At 41.9% G+C, this 26,670-nt stretch overlaps 1 protein-coding gene across 1 annotated transcript in view; it reads right to left on the minus strand.

The window, feature by feature from the left end:
• The window catches only part of psma8 (proteasome 20S subunit alpha 8), a 51,098-nt gene that overhangs the window by 12,134 nt on the left and 12,294 nt on the right, over positions 1-26,670 (minus strand). Inside the window, exon 3 of the mRNA XM_084328006.1 lies at positions 11,017-11,141. Within this exon, the coding sequence (XP_084184132.1) occupies positions 11,017-11,141 (125 nt within the window). The remainder of the gene's footprint in view (positions 1-11,016; positions 11,142-26,670) is intronic.

Here is a 26,670-nt window from a genome sequence, read left to right on the forward strand (position 1 = left end):
ATCATAACGTTGATGCAGTAGCGTATGTCGTTGTGTTGGCTGTAACGGACATGATAACAACATAACACTGTACACATTAAAATTGCGATAATCGATTCTAACATTTTCAAATCGATGCAGTTGAATTTTCCCCTTTGGATCGATGCATTGTTACACCCCTACACCAAAGTCACTGGCCCACTGTGCGTGTGTGTGCGCTAACTTGGCTAGCGTTATCAACAGCAGAGGTGGGTGCAGGCGGTGTGACGTAATTGGCAGAATCGACGTCAATCAATGGTCTACCTGACACGCAAACTCATAAACAATGTTTCTGTACTGGAGGTGTACAGTAGGGCTGCAACGATTAGTCGACATAACTAAAAAAAATACATTTATAAAAAAAATCGTCGACGAGGAATTGTTGCGTCGATTGGTCATTAAAAAAATAAAACTATTATAATTTTAGTCATTAGTTGCAGCCCTAGTGTACAGTATTTCAATAGGCAACCCTGAAAGTATTATTTTTCTAGAAGAGCAACACTAGCCAAAACAGGCATTGCATGCATAAAAGGGGCAAAAGCTAAAGTTAAGTGACTGTTACTTTTGTAGCAGTAGTTTGATTTGATAGTTTATTTGATAGGGACAGCACATGTTAATGAACATCAAGTACAAAATACAAAATGTAAACATGCAGGGTTGTAGGACTAGGAAGAGCTAATTTACACCAGGAGACAGCAAAACTCTTTCAATAAATAAATAGCCTGCTTAGGGTAAAAGCATTGTGACAATCAATGATAAAAACAACAATACAAACAAGAAACAAGTTACATAAACTAAATCAGATTAAAAATGATCACAGTTCTGGTTTGCCTTAAGATGCAGTTTAAGATGGGTCTTGAACATGGAGTATGTGGGGCACTCTCTAATCACAACTGGTAGGCTATTCCAGTAGTTACCACCTTTAACACATCGAGTGCCAGCAACGACATCTCGTTTCATCAGCCCCCCCGGTGAGTGCCGACGACGACAAATGTCGTTTTAATTTTTTATTAGCGATCTGAATTCATATTTCATCAACTGAGTCTCCCGTTGGTACAGCAGCCCCTCCAGGACAACTGGTAGGCTATTCCAGTAGTTACCACCTTTAACACATTGAGTGCCAGCAACGACATATCTCGTTTTATCAGCCCCCCCGGTGAGTGCAGACGACGACAAATGTTGTTTTATTTTTTTTATTAGCGATCTGAATTCATATTTCATCAACAGTCTCCCGTTGGTACAGCAGCCCCTCCAGGAGCTCAGATGGGAAAAAAGCGCCCCCTATCGTCTATCCCTGTGTAACTGCAGGTCAGTCGATTAGACTGACCTGGGATCTGTAGATCTGTAGAGGTGGAGCCAACTGGCTCCATTGTGCTGGCGAGCCGTCTGATCAAGAGGGATCTGATCGCGGGACGGAAAGCAGCGTGGAATATATATTTACAGCAGCCAATAATCAATAAACGTGATCGATATTTGGAATGGCGATCAGGAATTGGAATAATCTTTTTGGAAAACATCTGATCTAAGGTAAGGAGTCTATGTTACCAGTCTTGGGGTAATCGGAGCTGTATTCACTGAGATAACAGCGTGTCCCCATGTGTGTGTGTGGCTGTGTGAGATCTTGAGGAAACGAGAGAATAGATTTTTCAGCTCGCGTCTATAGCGTGCATAAGTACACATATACTAGGGGTGGACGGTATAAACTGTATACGGTATAAACGGTATGAATTTGCTCTACGGTATGGATTTTGACTATACCGTCTAACCGGTAGAGCAGCTCTAAAATAGCAATGACGTCATGTAACCACAGCGCAACTATTTCAAAATAGATCGAATTAGTCATAGATAATAGATATGTGCAAACTGGAAAAAGTTATTTAGGAGGCTTCGCGCAGTGGGCGCACTGGGCGTGTCGACACGCAATTGTCATTTCATAATAAACACATATCACCGCGGCGCACAGCAAGTTTCAATTTCAGTTCCTGGCATTTTTAACCAGTAGAGAAAGGTAAGAGATTTTACCTATCGTTTTTCTTATATGAATTATTCTACGTTAATAAAACATACCTGGTGATCAACTACAGTTTGCTGTAAACATTATGATATGCGTGTAGTGTTATGATAACGACGGGAGGACGGCTGCAGCAGTGGATTTGCGAAATAGCATGCAGCTGCAGAGCCGCAGAGCCAGTGGCTCTTTCAGGTCTGGTCACAGGCCCGCTCAACAGCACCCCTCCACCAAACGGCTGAACGACCTGAAAGAGCCACTGGCTCTGCGGCTCTGCAGCTACATATGCTTCTAGCCAAATCCAGCCCCGCTGTTTGCAATGGGAGCAGCACGCAGTCTCGACTCGGGACTTATTTTATTTGGAATATAATGACTTTATACGCAAAAGTAGCCTAGTTTTAAGTTAACATATTATAAATCTACATGGCTTGAGGATGTCATTCTTTATATAGCCTTCTTTATATAGCCTGCCTATCAGGCAAAAAAAATTATTCTAACGGAAACACTGATACCGTGATATATACCGTTACCGTCTATGCTTCAAATTATACCGTGATATAAATTTTAGACCATACCGTCCACCCCTAACATATACTATCGATAATCTAGCGTTTATTTGAAAACGATTCATAAATAGGCCGACAAATGACAACGTGTCTAGTGTATTCGAGAATATTCCAATAAATGCTGTTTATGGGGAAATCTTAAAAAAAAATTGAGAGAACGCTAGCTTTTCGAAATGCTATAAAAAGGATATGAACAAAAACAATCCGTTTCGACAATGTTGACTGCAAACAAGTCATTGATAAGCGACGGGCAGATTAGACACATAGCCATAATTTAAAACATAGATTAGGAGTTTTTAAACATTGAAGTGGATGATGGCACTCAACAGGGTTTTCAATGTTAACTGGCCGGCACTGAAACTGTTAACACTTTTAGTGCCAGCAGGGGGCGCACGATTTAGTGCTTGAATGCCCACCATCCACTTCAATGTTAGCGTTAATAACGCCTAATCTATGTTTTAAATTATGGCTATGTGTCTAATCTGCCCGTCGCTTATCAATGACTCGTTTTCCAGTCAACATTGTCGAAGCGGAGTGTTTTTTTATCGGTTCATTTTCATTTTATAGCATTTTGAAAAGCCCTCGTTTAAGGAAAATAAAAAGACGTTTACTGGAATATTCTAGAATACACAAACTTTGTAATTTTTCGGCCTATTTATGAATCGTTTTCAAATAAACGCTAGATTATCGATAGTATATGTGTACGTATGCACGCTGAAAATCGATTATATGTATATATATGTGACCCGCCGTGACCAAACCCGATTTGATCCGCAAAGGGGGAGGTGCTCTGAAATGAAGAAAATGTCTTGCTGTTTAGAAAATCCTAAAAATCGAAATCTTGATTTTTTTTACATATTTGAATTGTCATTAATGTGTTCCATTATTTGCCCTTAGTTGCAAACTTAAATACAACTTGTAAATGAGGTAATTATTGTTATAATAGTTCCACAAATTTTCTTCCAAGTGAGGAGAAAAAACTACACGCGCGGGCTGTGGGCCTGTCCACAGGGGCCAAGTACTGTACTTAATAGGTGTTAACACACAGACGTCATTAGCATTAGAATAACACACTATTAATACACTATCTTAATGTTATAAGTTCAGATGATTTATAAGCAACGTAACGCAGTGTCTAAAAAAAAGATAAAAAAAAAAGAGGCCTTGACGGCCTTTATAAAACGTGTGTTTTAACTTAATTAAAAACCATTAAAACACAGTTCGAATTTTATGAGCGAACGAATTTCGGTAGGGTGCATTTTTTCCAACCTAATGGCTAAAAGTAAATTAATTTAATACGGAAACGGAGTGATAAAAAATGGCTTTTTCATCGGAGCGAGAGATTATTATTATTGTGGGGGCCCTGATGTAAACTATTTTCTGCGCTGGCATTCAGCACGGAATCTGTTAATACAGTTAAAAGTAAGTTGTTGTTGTTGTTGTTGTGTCTTTCACTACCACACTACATGTATTTACATCTAAATACATCTAAATGCTTAACTGTTACTGCACCGTGTATCCCTCCTGTCTGGACGTTATGAATGTGAATGTGCGCAGTACCGTGTATAGGCAGGGGAGATGAGATGAGGCGCGCGTTAACCCTTTCACTGCCACACTACAGAAGCGCTAATGCTTCGCCTCAACTCCGTTTCTGGTCGAACTAGTGAGCGAATCATTAATATTTTTTTTGATTCATATTCAGAGGTAATTCGTCGAGATATTTCTAATTGGTATTTATCAAAAATAAATATTAGAAATATGGTCAAACAACATTTCGAACCGCTGAGCGCTTCGTAACGTTCGCCTCAACGCCGTTTCTGGTCGAACTAATGAGCGAATCTTTAATATTTTTTTTGATTCGTATTCAGGGGTAATTCGTCGAGATATTTCTAATTGGTATTTATCAAAAATAAATATTAGAAATATGGTCAAAACAAACATGTATCCGTCTTTTTCGATGAAAAAACTTTTTTTTTCAATAAAAACTGACGTGGTATCAAACAAACACTAATTTAAGTGGTTAAAATTCGAAAATATGTGTAATTTTTTACAGATATCTTGAGAATAGGCTATGAATGTTAAACATGGGTAAAAAAATGTTTTAAAAATAGTAAACAGTTAAAATTATATGGCTTTAAACATGATGTATCTTTTCCTCTCCCTTAAGCCCAGTGAGCTCCCTCATCGTTAGGACAGCACAAGGGTTAACCTTTCACTACCACACTACAGAAGGTTAACCTTTCACTACCACACTACAGAAGGTTAACCTTTCACTACCACACTACAGAAGGTTAACCTTTCACTACCACACTACAGAAGGTTAACCTTTCACTACCACACTACAGAAGGTTAACCTTTCACTACCACACTACAGAAGGTTAACCTAGTTGTTGTGTCTTTCACTACCACACTACATGTATTTACTTCTAAATGCTTCTGGAGAGGCCATCAGAACATTGAACATTGACTTTAGCATGTCTATTTTTATCTTGTGTTATTTTAAATGCTAATAAAATCTTGAAACTTGATTAAGTTTCTTGTTTATTATCAGGGTCCCTTTCACTACCACTACCAGTCACCAGACTCATTGTAATAACAAAGAGCCTCAGACTGGAAAGCTGCCAGGTGTTAATTGCCCTAGAGAGAGGGGGGCCATGGATTACAATGACTTCTGGGTAGTCTTGTAGTTGTTTCACTATTGTCACTGAATAGCCTGCTCGTCTCTTGAAGGCTATTATCTCTGCATACGTTTTGTGATAATCACCATGAATCATAGGAAGTAGCTTGCAAAGTATCCCACCAAAATGTTCAAGTGATGGCTTATTTTGAAGGTATGAATCTGTACTTTCATAATATGTAAAAAAAAAAAAAAAAAATGAAGATCCCTCAACATGACCCTGAAGTCCATACCTGGTCACATATATATATATATATATATATATTTTTTTTTAAACAAATTTAGCTTTAGTTCCTGGTTGATTCTCCTCAGCTTCTCTCTGGTACTATAAGAGAAGATAAATATAACACTTTTAAAACCCTTTGTTTATCTTTAGATCAGACCATTAAAAATAACTAAATTATCTAATCTAAATCAAACCACTCTTAAAAACAAAAACCTGTTTAATCTAGCCATCTATAAAACATCATGCTAAAACTGTGAAACAAACTCCCCTAAAGAAAGAAATACATAGCAAACATGACTCAGTTATGCAATAGTGCTGCTGCTTTTTATTTGGTTAAAACAACTACAACAATTTTCATGACAACGAGAGAGAGAGAGAGTGAGAGAGAGAGAGATAATTCTCCGGAGCTATACTCGGAGCATTTATTAACGTTACATTTTCAACAAGATTGCTGCTAATTAAACACTTCATGGAAACGGGGTAACGTTATGTCGAGTTCATACGTGTACTAGTGTAGTATGAATGAACTCGACTTAACGTTACTCCGTTTCCATGAAGTAATTATAAAGGTGGCCAGCTAGCTAGCATAAGCTAATGGAGGAACGACTAGCTAACGTTAGCTAATAGCTGTATCGTTGGCACTGCTCTGTAACAACGCTTGCAAATGGGCTTTAGCTTTTCCTTCGTCGTTTACTTCAAACCCGAAGTACTTCCAAACAGCACTTCTGCTGTTTTCTTTATCCACAAGCACAAGTTGCGGAGGCTCTACACTAGCCTTCTTCGGAGCTAAAATCTTTGTTTACAAACTGAAGACAGGTCTGCGAGGGGGAGGGGCAAGCATGCTCTGCAACAGCGTGAGTCTGTCTGTCTGTCAACAACTTGCGGTACAACACTGCAAGCAAGCCAGCTGGTATCGATAGTGCAGAAAGTATCGATATTTCGGGAAATGAGCATTGAAACCGTTTTAAATATTCAGAATCGATATGTATCGATTTTTCGATATTTTTTAAAACACTATAGGGGACACGTTGATATCTCAGCGAATACAACGCTGATTATCCCAAGACTTGTAAAATAGATTCCTTACCTCAGATCAGATGTTCTCCAAAAAGATCATTCCAATTCCTGATCGCCATTCCAAAAATCGATCACTACTGGCTACCAGGGCTTGAGACTAACGATGTCCCGTCGTCCCGGGGACGATCAAATATTGATTTGGGACAAACAGAAATCTTTTTTGGGATTTTATTTTGTTCACAGGAAATGTCAATTAGCCGACTGTCAGTGCGCAGTGCAATACTCCAATTCAGCCATTGGCAATTCAGCCGTTGGGTGGGGGGCGCTGTTGAGCGGGCCTGTGACTGGACCTGAAAGCGCCCCTGGCTCTGCGGCTCTGCAGTTGCATACTATTGGGATTCGTTTGGAAGCAGCACGGAGTCTCGACTCGGGACTTATTTTATTTTATTTTAGCAGCAGTTATCAATATCGACCAGGAGGACAGCGCGATCTAAGGGACATGTTTCATTACTAGTCAAGTGTCATTACTTTAGTTATCAAAGGTGGAATCTCTGGACGCAATGACATTATATAGTTTAAAGCTAAACTACGTTTTTCTTTCTTGTTAGAAGAGGGATTCAGTTAGATTTGATTTGATCTTTATTTATCTCTAACATTTTCAACAATAAACACACACATTTGTAATAACAAAAAAAACTAAAACGAAATAAAATACAAATACATTTAAATATATTTTCCTATGGAAGGAATGGCTCCAATTGGTTGACTATAACAGCACCGTGACCAAATATCCCTATACTAGCACCTTGTTAAACACTTTTTTTTATATATGTATATATTTATTTATTTTTAATCATAATTATTCTTGTGAAATCTTTCCACCTGGGAGCCTTTTGACTAAATCAATTTATTCTCCCCTTCTCTGAATGGTGTTTCTTATGGCAATAACAACTATAGACGACAAAACCAAAGTAAAGAAACGACATTTGATTTTTGGGACGGTTAAAATTGTATTTCGGGACGGTGGTGAAAAAAGTTAGTCTGGAGCCCTGCTGGCTACTATCGATTGGCTACTGTGAATATATATTCCAGGCTGATTCCAGTCCCGCGATCACTTCCATGTTCATCAGACGGCTTGCCAGCTCAGGGAGCCAGCTGGCTCCGCCTCTACTTATCACTGATCCCAGGTCAGTCTAAGCGACTGACGTGCAGTTACTCAGGGATAGACGTTAGGGGGCGCTTTTTTCCCCATTCTGAGCTCCTGATGGGGCTGGTGTACCAACGGGAGACTCGGTTGATGAAATATGAAATCAGATCGCTAATAAAAAAAGAACGATAATACACGTCGTGGGCATTCAGGCATTGGGCTGATAAAACGTCATATGACGTGATGGGCACTGAAAGTGTTAACAGAGAACACAGTTTTAGCAAAGGTAGTATACCGAAAAGGCACCTTACAGTCCCCTCTACTGATGGCCCTGGTGGTAATGCCAGTGTCTCCTTTTTGTTTAATGTCACTGCCTTTTTTATTAGGCCTAGTTGTTGGCTACAACTTTGCCACAGTAGGCATTAATCACTTAATAGTTCAAATGTCTGTGTCCCATTCCCGTTTGCACACGCAGATACACACACAGTGGGCCAGTGACTTTGGTGGTATGTGCTATTGCACAGATGTGTGTAGAGCTGCCGCGGTATTGATGTTTTGCACACATTTGCAAAATATTTCCTACCGCCGCGGTTATTACCGCACGCACACAAAAAATTAAAAAAAAAAAGTTTGAATGCATTTTTTTTTTAAGTAGTAGTCTACTCTTTATAGCATATAGCCTGCCTCTAGTCTAAATGTCTATCTTTAGAGGATGACTTTGCAGCATGAATATTGTTTGGGATTCGGCAAGCACGCATTAGTTATTGAAAGTGAAACACGGATTCGAAGTTTCCCCTCTGGTCGTGCGCAGTTCACTCTGTGTCGCGGGCAGGGGTGGTTACCCCTAACCCCCCCGACCCTTTCTTATTATTATTACTATAAAGTTACTACTTTATAATAAAGGCATTCGTTTGGTGGCATTAACATTATATAGTTATACGTTCAATAACATCAGCGTATTTACCGGACCATATCAAGGCAAGCAATACTCTATTCATATCTCAGTTCCTTTCTTTGCTCAGAGCGTGCTGAGTTGTCCCATTCTGCGGTCTGTTAACACTTTGGTTGCCTAAGGTTAAATTAATGATATACCATAGATTGCCAGCGCTATTGGTCTATGGAGAAAGTCCCCTTCTTTGCAGGGCTATAACTTTTTAAATTCTATTGCTACATTGCCATTATTAGGGCCCATTCAAAGTCCTATATGTATTGTTCATTGTGTAGCAACGTTAAACTTTTTCATTCACATATTCATAGTAAAGTATGGTCTAATGTATAAGTATGTTTTCATCTCTTTCTGCAGCTTTCTCCAGAACGTGATATATAGCCCCAAATGCATTATATTGATGATGAAATACAGTTTGATGGCAATCGGGGCGATATAAAAAATTCCAACTAGACGTACTTCTAGAAGTTACTACACGTCATCTGATGTTGACCGGATGGGCGAGGGGGCGTTTATAATTCCGTGGGCAGCGTTATACCAATCATCTAATGTGGGTCAAATGTTCATCATAGCAGTTAGTGTCGAACACGGTAATATTACACGCTAAAACTCACCCCAGTCTCCGCGGGCCGTTGGGCGATCAGCGTGGGGTAGACAGTTTTCCATTATGGGATGTTGAAATAGTCGGTCCATTTCCAGGTTGTATAATAATATATACGTCCAAATCATGTTGTTTTTTCGAGTTATTTGCAGCGATCGATGTTCACTGTGTGAAGACGGAGTCTCTCTAACATTAGCGAGTGCCCGGACCCCATATGGAGTGAGTCCTACCGGGTTAAAGGTTGACATCCGGTTTCGATCTGCCGATCGGCCACCAGATGGCGGTCTTGAACCGCTAGAGGATTGAGAGGAGATCACACTTGTGTCTCAGGCCAGCGGAGGGACATTATGGATCAGATCGCAGATTTTTGAAATATTGATATAAAGACGACGTAAAGCGTCCCCCGGCAACTTTAGCATCGCCAGCAAAGACGTCTAAAGACGCCCCCTGGCAGTCAAAGTGTTAATAAAGTTTTCAATCAGACAAGTGTATAGAACGAAGGGCTTTTATTATAACATTCGTTGCAGACAGTAAAATCATTATGTCTCGTTTAGTACTCCTGAAGAGCGATGGTAGTCCACTCCGGCGGAGAGTTAAAGCTAACGTTATTAGCCGTGTTGTGATGAGCTGACATTCAGGACGTAAAAAACGTGTGACGCGTCTCTCTTCTGACCAATCAGTGGTCTGCAATGTTTCACGTGACTTTTCTGGTACCCAATAGGGTCGCTTGGAACCTCGATGGAGGAGTAGGGTATATCTGCAGAGCCGCAAGCCCAACGAGAGGAGGGTAATTTATTATTATTATTATAAAAAACAGCGGTGACGCGGTATTCAGCCTACTCTGCGGTGGCCGTGATGTAACAGCGATACCGCGGTAATGCGGTAATCGCGGCAGCTCTAGATGTGTGTCTCGTTCCCGTTTGCACATGCACGCAGTCGCACAGTACACATACATTTATTTAAAAAAAAATATATATATATAAACTCTTGTTACTTGAAATATTTTCACTGTGCTCCTAAATATTTTTGTGTGCTCCTAAATTCTTTCATTTAGGAGCACATGTGCTCCTTGGGAAAAAGGTTAGCGTAGAGCCCTGAGGCGCCCGTTACAGGGCAGCAAAGACCATGAATGAAATCTACTGTAAGTACAGTTACTTTTGTTGAATTTTTACCAGATTGTGACGCAGTCTTTTCCTAGACTTTCACAGAAAGGTAAAGAAACAATATATGTTGTATTTTATGGCAATAACGTTGAGGTTTGTTCGACCCGTGATATATAAACACGACATTAATTTTTTTTTCACGCCAAGCGGCTGCAGCTTTGTCTGCGGCTGGTGTGAGCTGGGTAGTGTAGTCTTATGAAATTTCGACGTTGTCAAAAGCCCTGGGTCTCCTCTTTTTTACGACTACAACGATTTCATGACGGCGTCATGTCCTCGCGTCTAAATCCTCCGGTTTCCGATGCAATGCACAGAGATTTTTATAAGCATATTTAGCTAATAACAATTAAAATCATTGTTAAACAAACATAGTGCTGAAAATATACAGTTTGACTGCTGTTTTGATAGGGTTAGTGTCTTTACACTTGGCTACATATGAAAAAGAAACCAAACATAATTTTGTAAGAGGTTAAGTATTCCAAGTTATACGTCATAGGACTATTCCAGGAATCAAACAGATCACAGTGATCTCATGCCCACAAATTACATCATCAACCTCGGACGTTTCATAAGGAACGGTCTGCGAGATGTGTTGTTCCAAATACATTTTATTTGCATACATAAAGTAGGATGTGTCCCGTGTTAAGTACCTGTTTCAGTGTGGCGATGTAGCGCGTTATGTACTCCACTGTGACTGGGTCCTCCACAGTTAGCCTGTGACTCTGGCACTCCACACGAGCTCTGTTGATCACGATACGGGCATCTGCCGTTAGGCCTGACAAAGAGTAGATCACAATTGGTTAAAAAACTTAAAATAGGCGGTTAGGTGGCCGAGCGGAGATTGCGTTCGTCACCAGCCCCGGAGCTGAGCTGGATTTGCCTGTTCGAATCCAGCTCACAGCTCCGGGGTTGTCACCAGCTTGGCTGGCCGTCTGCACTGATACAATTGGCTGTATCAGAGGGTGGGAGAAGCTGGCGGGGTGGGTCCGGGTCGTTGTAAACAGCGACTCGTACAGTTCGGTCGGGGCGCCTGCTAAGCGCGGATTGGACGTGAGGGGGATAGTGTGGTCCTCCCACACGCTACGCCCTCTCAATGAGAATCCGCGCTGCCAGGTGAAAAGAAGCGGTGATTGGCTGGACGTGTGTCGGAGGAAGCACGTGGTAGCCTCCACTCTCCCAGATGATCTGACTGTGGGGGGTAAGTGCGCAGCGACCAGGAAGGGACTGGGAATTGGCATACGACTAACATTGGGATGGGAGAAAAATCTGAGGAAAATTGAGGGGGAAAAAGACAAAAAGACAAAAAAAAAAAAAAAAAAAACTTAAAATAGTTGAAAATAAATAATAATAATAGTGCTGTCAATAGATTAAATTTTTTTACTAATTAATCTCACAATTTTCTGTAATTAATCTAGATTAAAAATAGCATTTTTCTACAAAAGGCCGAAGCTTGTAACATATTTACTTGAGTAAAATCATGGAATTAATGTAAAATCAACACAAAGAAAGTATATTTAGATTCAAAGACTATTTTAATAGCTTTCTTTGAATACAGTTTCTCTCCTGTGAAATACAGATGTTCAACAAAACTTTTTCACTCCATAGATTAATTTATTTTAATGCTTTAATACATTTAAATTAATCTCCAGAGTTAAAGCATACATTTTGACAGCCCTAAATAATAATAATAACTCCACCCCATGCATTCTGAAACTCGTTCCAACTGGCTTGTGTCTCTCAACAATTGCTTTTCACGCACGGAGAAAAGCACAGAAGCAACACAGCACACTGGCTGCTGTACTGAACAGTAAATACATCGCATCATCACTGAGACACACACTCACAACGATCACACAAAGCCCTTTGTTGTGGTAGGCTATAGTAATTGCAAAGCAGACGTCCCTTACAAAATTCTTCAAAAGTCCCACTACTAACATTAACAATGAAGAGAAGACCTGTGAAGACTAACATGCCGAAAAGGCAGTACCAGCGAAAGAAACAGAAAACAAACCGATCTTTCAGCGAGGCAACAAGTATGAAGTATACAGGACGAGCTAAACTATGTTTTATGAAGTACACAAGACAGTAGGGCTGGGCGATATAACGATAAATATCGCGATATATTTTAATAATCGATATCGAATATCGAAATAAAATAAAAAAATCGAAAAATCGCCCTTTTTTTTTTTACCTGCAACAGGGCAGTTTTAAAACCAGAGACAGTGGACAAACTTGTCTTTCTTGCCTGCAACTTAAAGTAATGGCTTTGCTTGTCCAAATGACAATACTGACCAAATTCAGATTTCTTTTTCTCTTGTCCATTTATTTTGTTTGCTTTCTAATTTAAAATACATTTTGAAACCGTCTGTACACAGTAGGCTATGTGTGCTAGCAGAACTAGACTCCAGTCACGAGTCACAGTGCACATGTGCGGTGGTTTGTCCACCAAAAAAGCGCCAAAAGATCGAAAATAAACTAGCAGAGCCAGAACTGTTCAACTCCTCTGGAGCCACAGCCAGCAGAGAAGCCGGTTTACTTTAGCTTTTAAACCAGCTGCAGCCTGAGAACTGGAGTGTGAGGGGATGTAACACTAAAGATGGCGGCAATGACAAAGAATTGCTGCAAAATAAACATACATATGTTGTTAAAAAAAAAAAAAAAAAATTATACTTATAACAATTCGATAATTATCGATATCGAGAAATAAAATAAAATTATCATATCGTTATCGCGATATGATTTTTTTCCATATCGCCCAGCCCTACAAGACAGGCTACATTATGTTTTATGAAGCACTCAGAACGAGCTACACTATGCTTTATGAAGCACACAGAACGAGCTACACTATGCTTGCTAATTACCGTACTTTTCGGACTATAAGCCGCGGCTTTTCCCCCCATTTTTCGACCCTGCGGCTTAACGGTGCGGCTTATATGTGACTCGACGTGACCAAACCCGAAAATGTCAAAATCTAAATATTGCTTTTTTGACTGCATTGAAATGTTATTTATCTGTTCCCTTATTTGCTAAACTTAATACAACTTGTAAATGAGTTAATTCTTGTTATTTGTCCGACAGTATTGTGTCCCAATGCTAATTACATATGGTAATTAAACATTAAAACACCTGCGGCTTATAGTCCAGTGCGGCTTATATATGTACACACCATTCAATTTAGCTGCTGCGGCTTATAGTCAGGTGCGGCTTATAGTGCAAAAAGTACGGTATGTTAAAGTTAGGTAACATAGGAATAACATTAACACTTTCAGCGCCAACGACGAGATTTCTCGTTAGTTCATGCCAACCGTTGAGTGCCAACGACGAGAGATCTCGTATTTTTCTCTGATTTTTTTTATTATCGATTTCCATACATTTTATCAATCTAGCCTCACGTTACCAGTGGGAATCTGTCTGAGCTCGAACAGGGAAAATACCGCCCCCTATCGTCTCTCCGGATGGTACTGCACCCCATTGGATTGGATTGAATGAAGAGCATGGAGAGAAAAAAAGTCCTGCTTCCACATTTGACAATCCGAGCCTACTGGAGTCATCGCCCACCATCAGAACAACGGAGAATATGTGTTTCCAGTAACCAGCATTGGATCAATAAACGTGATCGATATTCGGAATGGCGATCAGGAATTGGAATAATCTTTTTGGAGAACATCTGATCTGAGGTAAGGAATCTATTTTACCAGTCTTGGGATAATCAAGAGCTATTTTCACCTATATATCAGCATGTGCCATATGTGTGTATGTGTGCGATCAGGAAATAAGATAATCGATTTTTCAGCCCGCTTCTATAGCGTGCATAAGTACACATATACTATCGATAATCTAGCGTTTATTTGAAAACTATTCATAAATAGGCTGAAAAATGACAACGTGTTTTGTGTATTCCAGTAAAGGGCGTTTATCAGAATCTTAATTTTCTTCTGAAACTTTCAAAAAACGAGCGTTTTTCAAAATGGTATAAAACAGAAATGAACCCATTAAAAAACAATCCGTTTCGACAATGTTGACTGCAAACAAGTCATTGATAAGCTGTCTCTGTACTACATTCTGTTGTGGAAGGACAGCAAATTCACTGAGAGACTTACACTGCATCAGGGTAAGACATTTTAAGTAATATCTTTAAACTGAGACTTGATTGCTGACCTGACCAGCTGACTTGATTAAGGGGCGTGTTTAAAGCGGCCATTTTGTTTCCTTAAGTGACCCATTAAAGGCTGCTTCCTGCTTAAAGACAGCACTTGTGTACCGAGTGTGATCTCAGAGCCCTGTCACTGCTTAAAAGCAGAACCTCAGCCTCTCCTGGAATCACTCTGTACTACATTCTGTTGTGGAAGGACAGCAAATTCACTGAGAGACTTACACTGCATCAGGGTAAGACATTTTAAGTAATTTAGTAATATCTTTAAACTGAGACTTTATTGCTGACCTGACCAGCTGACTTGATTAAAGGGTGTGTTTAAAGCGGCCATTTTGTTTCCTTAAGTGACCCATTAAAGGCTGATTCCTGCTTAAAGACAGCACTTGTGTACTGAGTGTGATCTCAGAGCCCTGTCACTGCTTAAAAGCAGAACCTCAGCCTCTCCTGGAATCACTCTGTACTACATTCTGTTGTGGAAGGACAGCAAATTCACTGAGAGACTTACACTGCATCAGGGTAAGACATTTTAAGTAATTTAGTAATATCTTTAAACTGAGACTTGATTGCTGACCTGACCAGCTGACTTGATTAAGGGGCGTGTTTAAAGCGGCCATTTTGTTTCCTTAAGTGACCCATTAAGGGCCAGGTGTTAGACAGCACTAATTAGTGATAGGGATTTAAAGGCCTGCTGGCTAGCGTCAGCAAAGTGTCGAGAAACGAAGAGGGACAAGGAGTTTTCCGCCGAGGGATCCACCGAACCACCTAGTGCTAAGTACACCCTAGTCCTATCTTTCACTCCACTCTGAAAAATCTCCCTTTCCCTCCCACTCTGCTATTTCTCTACTTCCTCCCTGCCACTCTTGACACCACAATGAGTCTCATATCCACAATCTGCTCCTCCAGAACAGATTCAACCCACCCACGGCAGTTTGCTAGCAACCCGGCTAATCTATCCTACCCTCCTACAGCCACTAATACACCCGTCACAGTACGGGGAGGCTTATGGAATTGTCAATCAGCAGTCAAGAAAGCCGACTTCATTACTGCCTACGCCCATAGTAAAAATCTGCAGCTCCTGGCTCTAACTGAGACCTGGATAACGCCCAATAACTCATCAACACCTGCAGCATTATCTACAAACTATAACTTCACTCACACACCTCGACCTTCCAGACGGGGTGGAGGCACTGGCCTCATGACATCTCCTTCATGGACTACAAACTTAACACCACTCCCAGAACGGTCACTCTCCTCTTTCGAATATCATGCAGTATCTGTCTCTAATCCTTTCAATCTCACCATTGTTACACTCTACCGCCCTCCAGGTCCGCTCGATCACTTATGAGCTAGACATGCTTCTAAGCTCCTTACCGGAAGATGGTACCCCTCTCCTTCTATTGGGCGACTTCAACCTGCCTGACTCATCTCAGTCAGTCATAGTAGTCTCCCTCCTACAATCATTTGACCCGACTACCACTGCCATGCCTCCCACCCACAAAGCAGGCAACTCCTTGGATCTCATATTTTCCCGTAACTCCAGCATCATTAACACCACGGTAACTCCCCTACATGTATCGGACCATTCCTTCATATCCTTCTCACTAACTCTCATGCTTAACCGAAAAGTCTTCACCCCAACTCAAACCGTCTCACTCAGATGCAACCTGCCCTCCCTATCCCCCTCCACCCTCTCCTCTGACATACTATCCGCTCTACCTTTGAGTGACACCTTCTCTGCTCTCTCCACAGAGATGGCAACCTCCACCCTCCTCAGCCCTTGCAACATCCTTCGACAAGCTCTGTCCCCTCGTTGAGAAACCTGCCCGCCGTTCCCCACCCAGTCCATGGCTGACGGATCCAGTGAGAGAACAAAGACCGGTCCTGAGAGCAGCTGAAAGGAAGTATAGAAAGTCACGCCTCACTGCTGACATCGACACATATCACAACCTCTTGTTAACATTCTCCAAAACCATTACTAATGCCAAAGCTTCTTTCTTTCACCATAGGATCGAGGCCTCTGCCAAGAATCTTCGCAAACTGCATGCTACCATGTCCTCCCTCCTCACTCCCCCCCCCTCCCTCATCTTTCTCTGCCGAAGACTTTGCGATCTTCTTTGAGGAAAAAGTGGAGAACATCCGCAGCTCCTTCTCCCAACCCCCACCCATTCCAAATGCTGAATCGAGAACCTCATCCTTCACTCTGTCATCTTTCTCTCCCATTACAGAAGCCGAGACCCTGACACTGGTAACGTCGAACCGTCCCGACTACATGCCAGCTGGACCGGCTACCCTCCCCACTCCTCCAGACCATAGCACCAGACATCCTCCCATGCCTAACTGCAACCATCAACTCCTCACTCAACTCGGGGGTGGTCCCCACCTCCCTAAAACAAGCCAGAGTCACGCCCCTCATAAAAACCATCCCTGAACCCTACCGTCATAGGCAGGGACCAAAACTAAAGCCCGCCGCCCGCCAGGGGCGGTCTGTTTTTACCTTTGGCGCATGACACTTAGAGGGCTGCCCGCCGTGTGGCGTGTAGACGTGTAGTTCATAAGCAGGCCCCTAAAAATATTTGTATGCGAACGGTAAAAATCAATTACGCGCACGCTGTGCGAATACAGATTATAGCCTCTCTCGTCTTTTTTTTCCTCCGCTGCGAGATCGTTAAAAAACTACAAGTCCCACATTGCACTCAAGCCAACGGTCCAATCACAGTAGAGTGAAGTGACTGGTTTCATGGGAAATAAAGCAAATGACCAATCGGAAGCTCTCATTTTTCTTGTTTACTTCCTGAAACTCCGCGATCAGGGCTCTCGTTTTCCGAGACACCAACTTATTATAGTCTCTCTTACCAATAGCAATAGATTTTAGAACACCTAGATTTATCGATAGCAATAGTAATATAACGTTAATGCAACAAAACGAATGCCTTGCTTTGTTAATCATAACGTTGATGCAGTAGCGTATGTCGGTGTGTTGGCTGTAACGGACATGACAATAACATAACGTGTACACATTAAAATTGCGATAATCTATTCTAACATTTTCAAATCGATGCAGTTGAATTTCCCCCTTAGGATCGATGCATTGTTACACCCCTACACCAAAGTCACTGGCCCACTGTGTATCTGTGTGTATAATAACTTGGCTAGCGTTATCAACAGCAGAGATGGGCAATGGGTCCAGCTGCAGCACCGGAGTGCAAGCGATGTGATGTAATTGGCAGACTCGACTGTCAATCAATGGTCTACCTGACACGCAAACTCAAACAATGTTTCTGTACTGGAGGTGTGATTGATTGATTGATTGAAAACTTTATTAACAGATTGCAGAATGGGTACAATACAGTACAGCTCAATACACACAATTGTTAAGGGGATGCAGACCAGAGAAATACTTTCGTCTTGTTTACATCAGGGTCCCCCATTTCAATTAATCAGGAAAGTGTACAGTAGGAAAGTGTACAGTATTTCAATAGGCAACCCTGAAAGGATTATTTTTCTAGAAGAGCAACACAGCCAAAACAGACAGTGGAGCTGTTTGCAGATAGCAAGCATTTTGACTTATTGCGTGGTGGCGATGTCTCGCAGATAATACAACTACAAGTATGATTATATAATATATATTTTATTTAAAAAAAAATTGTATATATAAAATATATATTGGCAGGTAAGAAATATGCTTGGCGGGTATACTCTTCCCATCTACCCGCCACTGGCCGGTGAGTCAAAAAGTTAATTTCGCTCCCTGGTCATAGGCAACTACCGTCCTGTCTCTCTTCTCTCCTTCCTTTCTAAAACACTTGAACGTGCTGTATCCAACCAACTTACTGCCCATCTCTTACAGAATGACCTCCTAGACCCTAATCAGTCAGGCTTCAGGACTGGTCACTCCACAGAGACAGCCCTCATTGCGGTCACAGAGGCACTTCAATTAGCAAAAGCAAAAGGCCTCTCCTCTGTCCTGATTCTCCTAGATCTATCTGCAGCCTTCGACAGTCAACCACCAGATCCTCCTCGCGGACCTCGCAGGAATGGGAGTGGCCGGCTCTGCGCTGACATGGCTGTCATCATACCTCAATGACCGCTCCTACCAAGTGTCATGGAGAGGGACCCTGTCGGCCACCCACCCCCTGCGGACGGGTGTCCCCCAGGGCTCGGTTTTAGGACCCCTTCTCTTCTCCCTCTACACTAAATCAATGGGTAACATTATCACGTCTCATGGCTTCTCCTACCATTGTTATGCCGACGATACTCAACTCTTCCTCTCCTTCCCTCCCTCAGATATCCACGTCTCTGAGCGGATCTCGGCCTGTCTGTCCGACATCTCCACCTGGATGACGACCAACCACCTCAAACTGAACCTAAGCAAAACAGAATTGCTCCACCTGCCGGCCAAATCCTCCCCCCTGACCGACCTTTCCATCAGTCGAGAATGCAGCTGTGACAGCGTCCCCGACCGCCAAGAACCTTGGTGTTGTCCTCGACGACCAGTTGAACTTCTCTGCTCACATCGCAGCGACAACCAGAACCTGCCGATTCCTCCTGAGCAACGTCAGAAGGATCCGCCCCTTCCTGACAAAAGAAGCCACCCAACTCCTCGTCCAATCAACAGTCATCTCCCGCCTCGACTACTGCAACGCACTGCTCGCTGGCCTCCCGGCCACTGCCACTAAGCCTCTTCAACTCATTCAGAACGCAGCGGCCCGCCTGATCTCAAACCTACCGAAGTCGGCCCATGTCACCCCACTTCTTAGGGACCTGCACTGGCTCCCCATTGCTGCACGAATCCGCTTCAAGGCCCTCAACCTAGCATACCGTGCAGCAAAGGGCTCCGCTCCCGCCTACCTCCGGTCAATAACTACACACCCTCAAGACCCCTACGCTCTGCATCTTCTGGCCGCCTCAGACCTACTCCTATCCAAGCTCCGGGAGGGTCATCAAAGAGAAGTCGCCTATTCTCAGTCCTTGCCCCACAATGGTGGAATGAACTACCCACTAGGGCTGCAACGATTAGTCGACATAATCGACGACGTCGATTATAAAAAAATCGTTGACGAGAAATTGTTGCGTCGATTAGTCATTAAAAAAAAAAAAAAAATTTGTGCACTACCTATCTTTGTGAGAGTGGCTTCTCAGGGTTCCAGACAACATCATAACATGATGATCCCATAGCAAATTTTGGACATTGAAAACATTGTTCCCCTGCAGGAGATGATGATCAGACTAGACACACAATACATTACACACGCACTCCTCTCACTCACACACAGCGATCAGAGTAAGACACACACATACACACTCCTCTCACTCACACACAGCGATCAGAGTAAGACACACACACATACACACTCCTCTCACTCACACACAGCGATCAGAGTAAGACACACACACATTCACACTCCTCTCTCTCACACACAGCGATCAGAGTAAGACACACACACATTCACACTCCTCTCACTCACACACAGCGATCAGAGTAAGACACACACACATACACACTCCTCTCACTCACACACAGCGATCAGAGTAAGACACACACACAAATTACACAGTACACACCTCTCACTCACACAGCGATCAGAGTAAGACACACACAAATTACACAGTACACACACTCCTCTCACTCACACAGCGATCAGAGTAAGACACACACATACACACACACGGACTCCTCTCACACACAGCAAACAAAAGTTATTTAAAGTACACTTACACTTTAATTTGTATTATTTAATTTATTTATCTTGTTATGAGTGATTGCTGTATTGTTCTTCAAATACATTTTCATTTAAAGTGGCTTAAAGATCCAAATTCAAATGTTTCATGAGTTTGTTGTTGTTTACATTGGTTTTCGATTAGTCGACTAATCGAAAAAGTATCGGCAGATTAGTCGACTACCAAATTAGTCATTAGTTGCAGCCCACCCCAGTTAGGACAGCCGAAACACGTCCAATCTTTCGCTGTCGACTAAAGACGCACTTCTTCAACCATTATCTGAAAAAAAAAATCTAACCCTAACTAACCATACTATCATGCACTTGTCCTAATAAACTAACCTACACTGTAGCACTCACTTTGATGAACATTGTTACTCAGCTGATAGAGTTGTGCCCTTCCTGATGGCTTGTCGTACAGAACTTGTAAGTCGCTTTGGATGAAAGCGTCAGCTAAATGTAAAATGTAAATGTAAGCGACGGCCATATTAGGCATAATAAAAAATATTGTTGGTTTCCTGTTGGTTGTCAGTTTGGCCATGGGTAGGTAGGGAATTTATTTAATTTTATTCTTTTATTTTATTCTTTCCCACGGCGACTATGGATAGGGAATTTTTTTATTTAATTAAAATGTTCACAACAACATGGATGCATGTACTCTGCCAGCATGTTTAATATCCATAATTAGGGCTGACCTTCGAAGCTTTTTTTGGCAATCGAAGCTTCGGGGCCGAGCTTAGATTTTAATTTGAAGCTTCAAAAGAAAAAAAAAAAAAAAAAAAAATTTTTTATCTTATGTTGTGGGACTTGTACAGCACTTTCGTAAAGTTTGTTGTTTTTAAATGTGCTCTATAAATAAAGTGGGTTGGATTAATTAATTAAGTAGCACCTTTCGTGACTGACGCATCCAACAAGGTTTCACTCGGCTGTGTGATTTAATTCAAGGTGGATGGCTGTTGTCGTTTGAACAACTTCAGATTTCATGGGAACTACCAATCCCCCAAATCAAGAATGTTTAAGATGAATGAAGTAAGATTTTGATTATTTGAAATATGGCCTGTGTAGACTAAACTATGCACAGAATTATGTCAGTCTACAAGGTCCGGATTCTACATGGTCCGGCAATGTAGACCTTGTAGACTGCACTACAGACCAATTATCAGTGAATGTTGATGCATTTTTAAGAAGGGCAACTTCCACAAAAAAACAAAGAACTCACCAAAACATCTCAGTAGCACCTTATCTAAATGTTATATTTCATATATAGAGATTCATATTTATTTATGTATTGCATGCATTTCTACATTTTATTTCCTATTTTGTTTATTCATCCCAGTATCTTTCTTTCTTATGTGTGGAATTCTACAAGGCGCGCGCACACACACACACACCTACACACACACACTTACATTTAGTCATTTAGCTGACGCTTTTATCCAAAGAGACTTACAAGTTCTGTACAACAAGACAGCAAGAAGGGTACAACTCTATCAGCTGAGTAACAATGTTCATCAAACTGTTGTGTGTTACAGTGTAGGCAGGGAGCGAAATTAACTTTTTGACTCACCGGCCAGTGGCGGGTAGATGTGAAGAGTCTACCCGCCAAGCATATTTCTTACCTGCCAACATTTTTTTGATTAAAAAAATATATATATATTTTATATAAAAGTTTTTTTTTTAAATAAAATATATATTATATAATCATACTTGTAGTTGTATTATCTGCGAGACATCGCCACCACGCAATAAGTCAAAATGCTTGCTATCTGCAAACAGCTCCACTGTCTGTGTGTATACTTGAGTAGCCTCCAGCAAGGATTCTCCGGCCCTGCAGCTAGACCCTATATTCAGCTAGACCCTACATTCAGCATGCAAGGATTCTCCGGCGATGCAGCTGGACCCTATTTATAACGTTACCGTTCTTTTGTCAAATCACATTCAACATGCCCTCAGCTAGAATACGCATTCAATCAATGTTATAAGACATTGATATCAGGAGCTATCTGTAGCTACTGCTAGCCCGGTAGATAACGCTAAGACAATTTAGTTTACTGGGACAGATGGATCAACGTGAGCTAGCTAAGCTAGCTAATGAGGGAACGGAGGTATTATGCACTCGAGTAGACTATTGCTGGAGCATTTGTTGATATCAGCAGCTATCAGTAGCTAGCCAGCTAGATACCGTTAGACAATGCCTCGTCATGTATTAAACTAAAAGTGAATAGTTGACTGGGTCATTGTTTAAACAGTAACGTTAGCTCTTGGAGGTCCGATATAGACTAGAGCAGACGGAAGTAAACAAGCCAAATGATAGCTTCCGATTGGTCATTTGCTTTTTTTTCTCATGAAACCAGTCACGTCACTCTACTGTGATTGGACCGTTGACTTGAGTGCGATGTGGGACTTGTATTTTTTTAACGATCTCGCGGCGGAGAAAAAAAAGACGAGCGGCTATTTGTACTCGCACAAGAGTATCGTTATGAACTACACGTCTACACGCCACACGGCGGGCAGCCCTCTAAGTGTCATGCGCCAAAGGTAAAAACAGACCGCCCCTGGCGGGCGGCGGGCTTTAGTTTCGGTCCCTGAGTGTAGGTTAGTTTATTAGGACAAGTGCATGACAGTAAGGTTAGTCACGGTTAGATTTTTTATTTTTTTATTATTAATCATTTCAGATAATGGTTGAAGAAGTGAGTCTTTAGTTGACGGCGAAAGATTGGATGGGATTCGGCTGTCCTAAGTGGGATGGGTAGTATACACACACACACACACTATCAGCTGAGTAACAATGTTCATCAAACTGTTGCGTGTTACAGTGTAGGTTAGTTTATTAGGACAAGTGCATGACAGTAAGGTTAGTCACGGGTCGATTTTTTTTTAATTTTCTTTTTATCATTTCAGATAATGGTTGAAGAAGTGAGTCTTTAGTCGACGGCGAAAGATTGGACGGGATTCGGCTGTCCTAACTGGGATGGGTAGTTCACACACACACAAATCGAAGTAAAAAAAATTATTTTTGAAAAAAAAATATATATATATATATATTTTTTTTTAAACGTCGATTTTTTTTTTAATGTTCGAAGCTTGTGCCATCGAACGAAGCTTCGAAGTATTTAAGACAGCCCTATCCATAATACTAAATGTTTGACTAAGATTTCTATGAAACTTTATTCTTATAAAATCTGATTTTCTTTTTTTTTTTTTTAACTCAAAATATATTGGGTCGCACCTAAATCGGCAGGGTCGGTCGGCAACCGGAAACCAACCATTATTTTTGTTAGGCCTTAGACACAACCATAATTTAAGATATAGTTTATGCGTTCGCAAATATGAGAGCTCCGTCATTGAATATAGCGGTGGCATGCAAGGGGGTTCCTAGGCACCGCATGGCTGGCACGGAAAGTGTTAATAGTAGGGATGCACGATAATTATGACATCATCCTGATAAACCCGATAAAATTATTGATAGCTCCGATAATTTTTTTTTTTTTTTTACTTTTTTTTCTTTCATGTCAACGTTCACACGCACAATATATGCTTACTTAGGATTTGACTTGATTAAACAACAAAGCAGTCGGGGCAATGGCAAGCCAAAAACGGTCGAAAATGTGGTTATTTTAAGTTTGGATTTCTTTTTTCCACAACTGAGGTAGGTCGATTTTTTAAAGACTAAAGTACAGAAAAAGGTACCGTTGGGTACCGGTATCGATTCACAGGTCCCGGTACCCATCCCTACTGACAAAGCACAATACCTGTTGGTTTTTAGTTCACTCATTGTTCAGGGAAACACATTGTTAATGACATTGACGGATTGTGAATTTTGTGATTGACTCAAATTATATTTATTTGGAAAAATAAATATAATATTCACTTTATTTGAAGAGTCAAAACTGTTCTCTTGGCTTTGTTTTGTTCATAGTAACGCTCATGTCACGATAAATCTGGTTAGGTCAAAACTACAGGAATATACATTAAAAAAAAATTATAATACAATAAATATATATATATCGGTATCGACCTTGAGGAGCAGAAAGTTATCGGTATCGATATCGGGGTCAAAAAATAGTCTCTAGTTAATAGAGATCGTCCGAAGGAGTCAAAGAAAAGATTTATTCACAAAATGGATCACCATTCAAAGTTATTGAAGACTCCTGTAACCAATGATGAGTACTGTAAATGTACTGGGCTCTGTTAAGGAAGGACAGGACACTCTCACTGAGAAACATTGCTTTATACTGAAAACTAGGGTAAGCCATTTTAAGTTTATTAGTGAATCTTAAAAGTGAGGAACCAGCTGACTTGATTAAAGGGGCGTGTTTAAAACGGCCATTTTGTTTTGTTAAGTGCCCCCATTAAGGGCCAGGTGTTAAGACAGCACTAATTAGTGATAGTGATTTAAAGCCTTGCTGGTGTAGCGTCAGCGAAGCGTCGAGAAACGAAGAGGGACAAAGAGGAGGAGTTATCCTGGAGTTCACCGCCGAGGGATCCACCGATCCACCCAGTGCTAAGTACACCATAATCCTATATTTCCCTCCCACACTGCTATTTCTCTACTTCCTCCCTGCCACTCTCGACAATACAATGTGTCTCATACCTATATCCACAATCTGCTCCTCCAGAACTGACTCTACCCATCCACGACAGTTTGCTAGTAACCCGGCTAATCTCTCCTACCCTCCTACAGCCACTAATACACCTGTCACAGTACGGGGAGGCTTATGGAATTGTCAATCAGCAGTCAAGAAAGCTGACTTCATTACTGCCTACGCCCATAGTCTAAATCTGCAGCTCCTGGCTCTAACTGAGACCTGGATAACCCCCAATAACTCATCAACACCTGCAGCATTATCTACAAACTATAACTTCACTCACACACCTCGACCTTCCAGACGGGGTGGAGGCACTGCCCTCATGACATCTCCTTCATGGGCTACAAACGTAACACCACTCCCAGAACTGTCACTCTCCTCTCTCGAATATCATGCAGTATCTGTCTCTAATCCTTTCAATCTCACCATTGTTACACTCTACCGCCCTCCAGGTCCGCTCGATCACTTCACAGATGAGCTGGACATGCTTCTTAGCTCCTTACCGGAAGATGGTACCCCTCTCCTTCTACTGGGCGACTTCAACCTGCCTGACTCATCTCAGTCAGTCATAGTAGTCTCCCTCCTACAATCGTTTGACCTGACTCCCACTGCCATGCCTCCCACCCACAAAGCAGGCAACTCCTTGGATCTCATATTTTCCCGTAACTCCAGCATCATTAACACCACGGTAACTCCCCTACATGTATCTGACCATTCCTTCATATCCTTCTCACTAACTCTCATGCTTAACCGAAAGGTCTTCACCCCAACTCAAACAGTCTCACTCAGACGCAACCTGCCCTCCCTATCCCCCTCCACCCTCTCCTCTGACATACTATCCGCTCTACCTTTGAGTGACACCTTCTCTGCTCTCTCCACAGAGATGGCAACCTCCACCCTCCTTTCAGCCCTTGCAACCTCCTTCGACAAGCTCTGTCCCCTCGTTGAGAAACCTGCCCGCCGTTCCCCACCCAGTCCATGGCTGACAGATCCAGTGAGAGAACAAAGACAGGTCCTGAGAGCAGCTGAAAGGAAGTATAGAAAGTCACGCCTCACTGCTGACATCGACACATATCACAACCTCTTGTTAACATTCTCCAAAACCATCACTAATGCCAAAGCTTCTTTCTTCCACCATAGGATCGAGGCCTCTGCCAAGAATCTTCGCAAACTGCATGCTACCATGTCCTCCCTCCTCACTCCCCCCCCACCCCCCCCTCCCTCATCTTTCTCTGCCGAAGACTTTGCGATCTTCTTTGAGGAAAAAGTGGAGAACATCCGCAGCTCCTTCTCCCAACCCCCACCCATTCCAAATGCTGAATCGAGAACCTCATCCTTCACTCTGTCATCTTTCTCTCCCATTACAGAAGCAGAGACCCTGACACTGGTAACGTCAAACCGTCCGACTACTTGCCAGCTGGACCAGCTACCCTCCCCACTCCTCCAGACCATAGCACCAGACATCCTCCCATTCCTAACTGCAACCATCAACTCCTCACTCAACTCGGGGGTGGTCCCCACCTCCCTAAAACAAGCCAGAGTCACGCCGCTCATAAAAAAACCAACCCTGAACCCTACTGTCATAGGCAACTACCGTCCTGTCTCTCTTCTCTCCTTCCTTTCTAAAACACTTGAACGTGCTGTATCCAACCAACTTACTACTTATCTCTTACAGAATGACCTCCTAGACCCTAATCAGTCAGGCTTCAGGACTGGTCACTCCACAGAGACAGCCCTCATTGCGGTCACAGAGGCACTTCACTTAGCAAAAGCGAAAGGCCTCTCCTCTGTCCTGATTCTCCTAGATCTATCTGCAGCCTTCGACACAGTCAACCACCAGATCCT

Source organism: Notolepis coatsorum, assembly GCF_963971535.1.
Source record: "Notolepis coatsorum genome assembly, chromosome: 13".
In the NCBI taxonomy this organism is placed as follows: Eukaryota; Metazoa; Chordata; class Actinopteri; order Aulopiformes; family Paralepididae; genus Notolepis; species Notolepis coatsorum.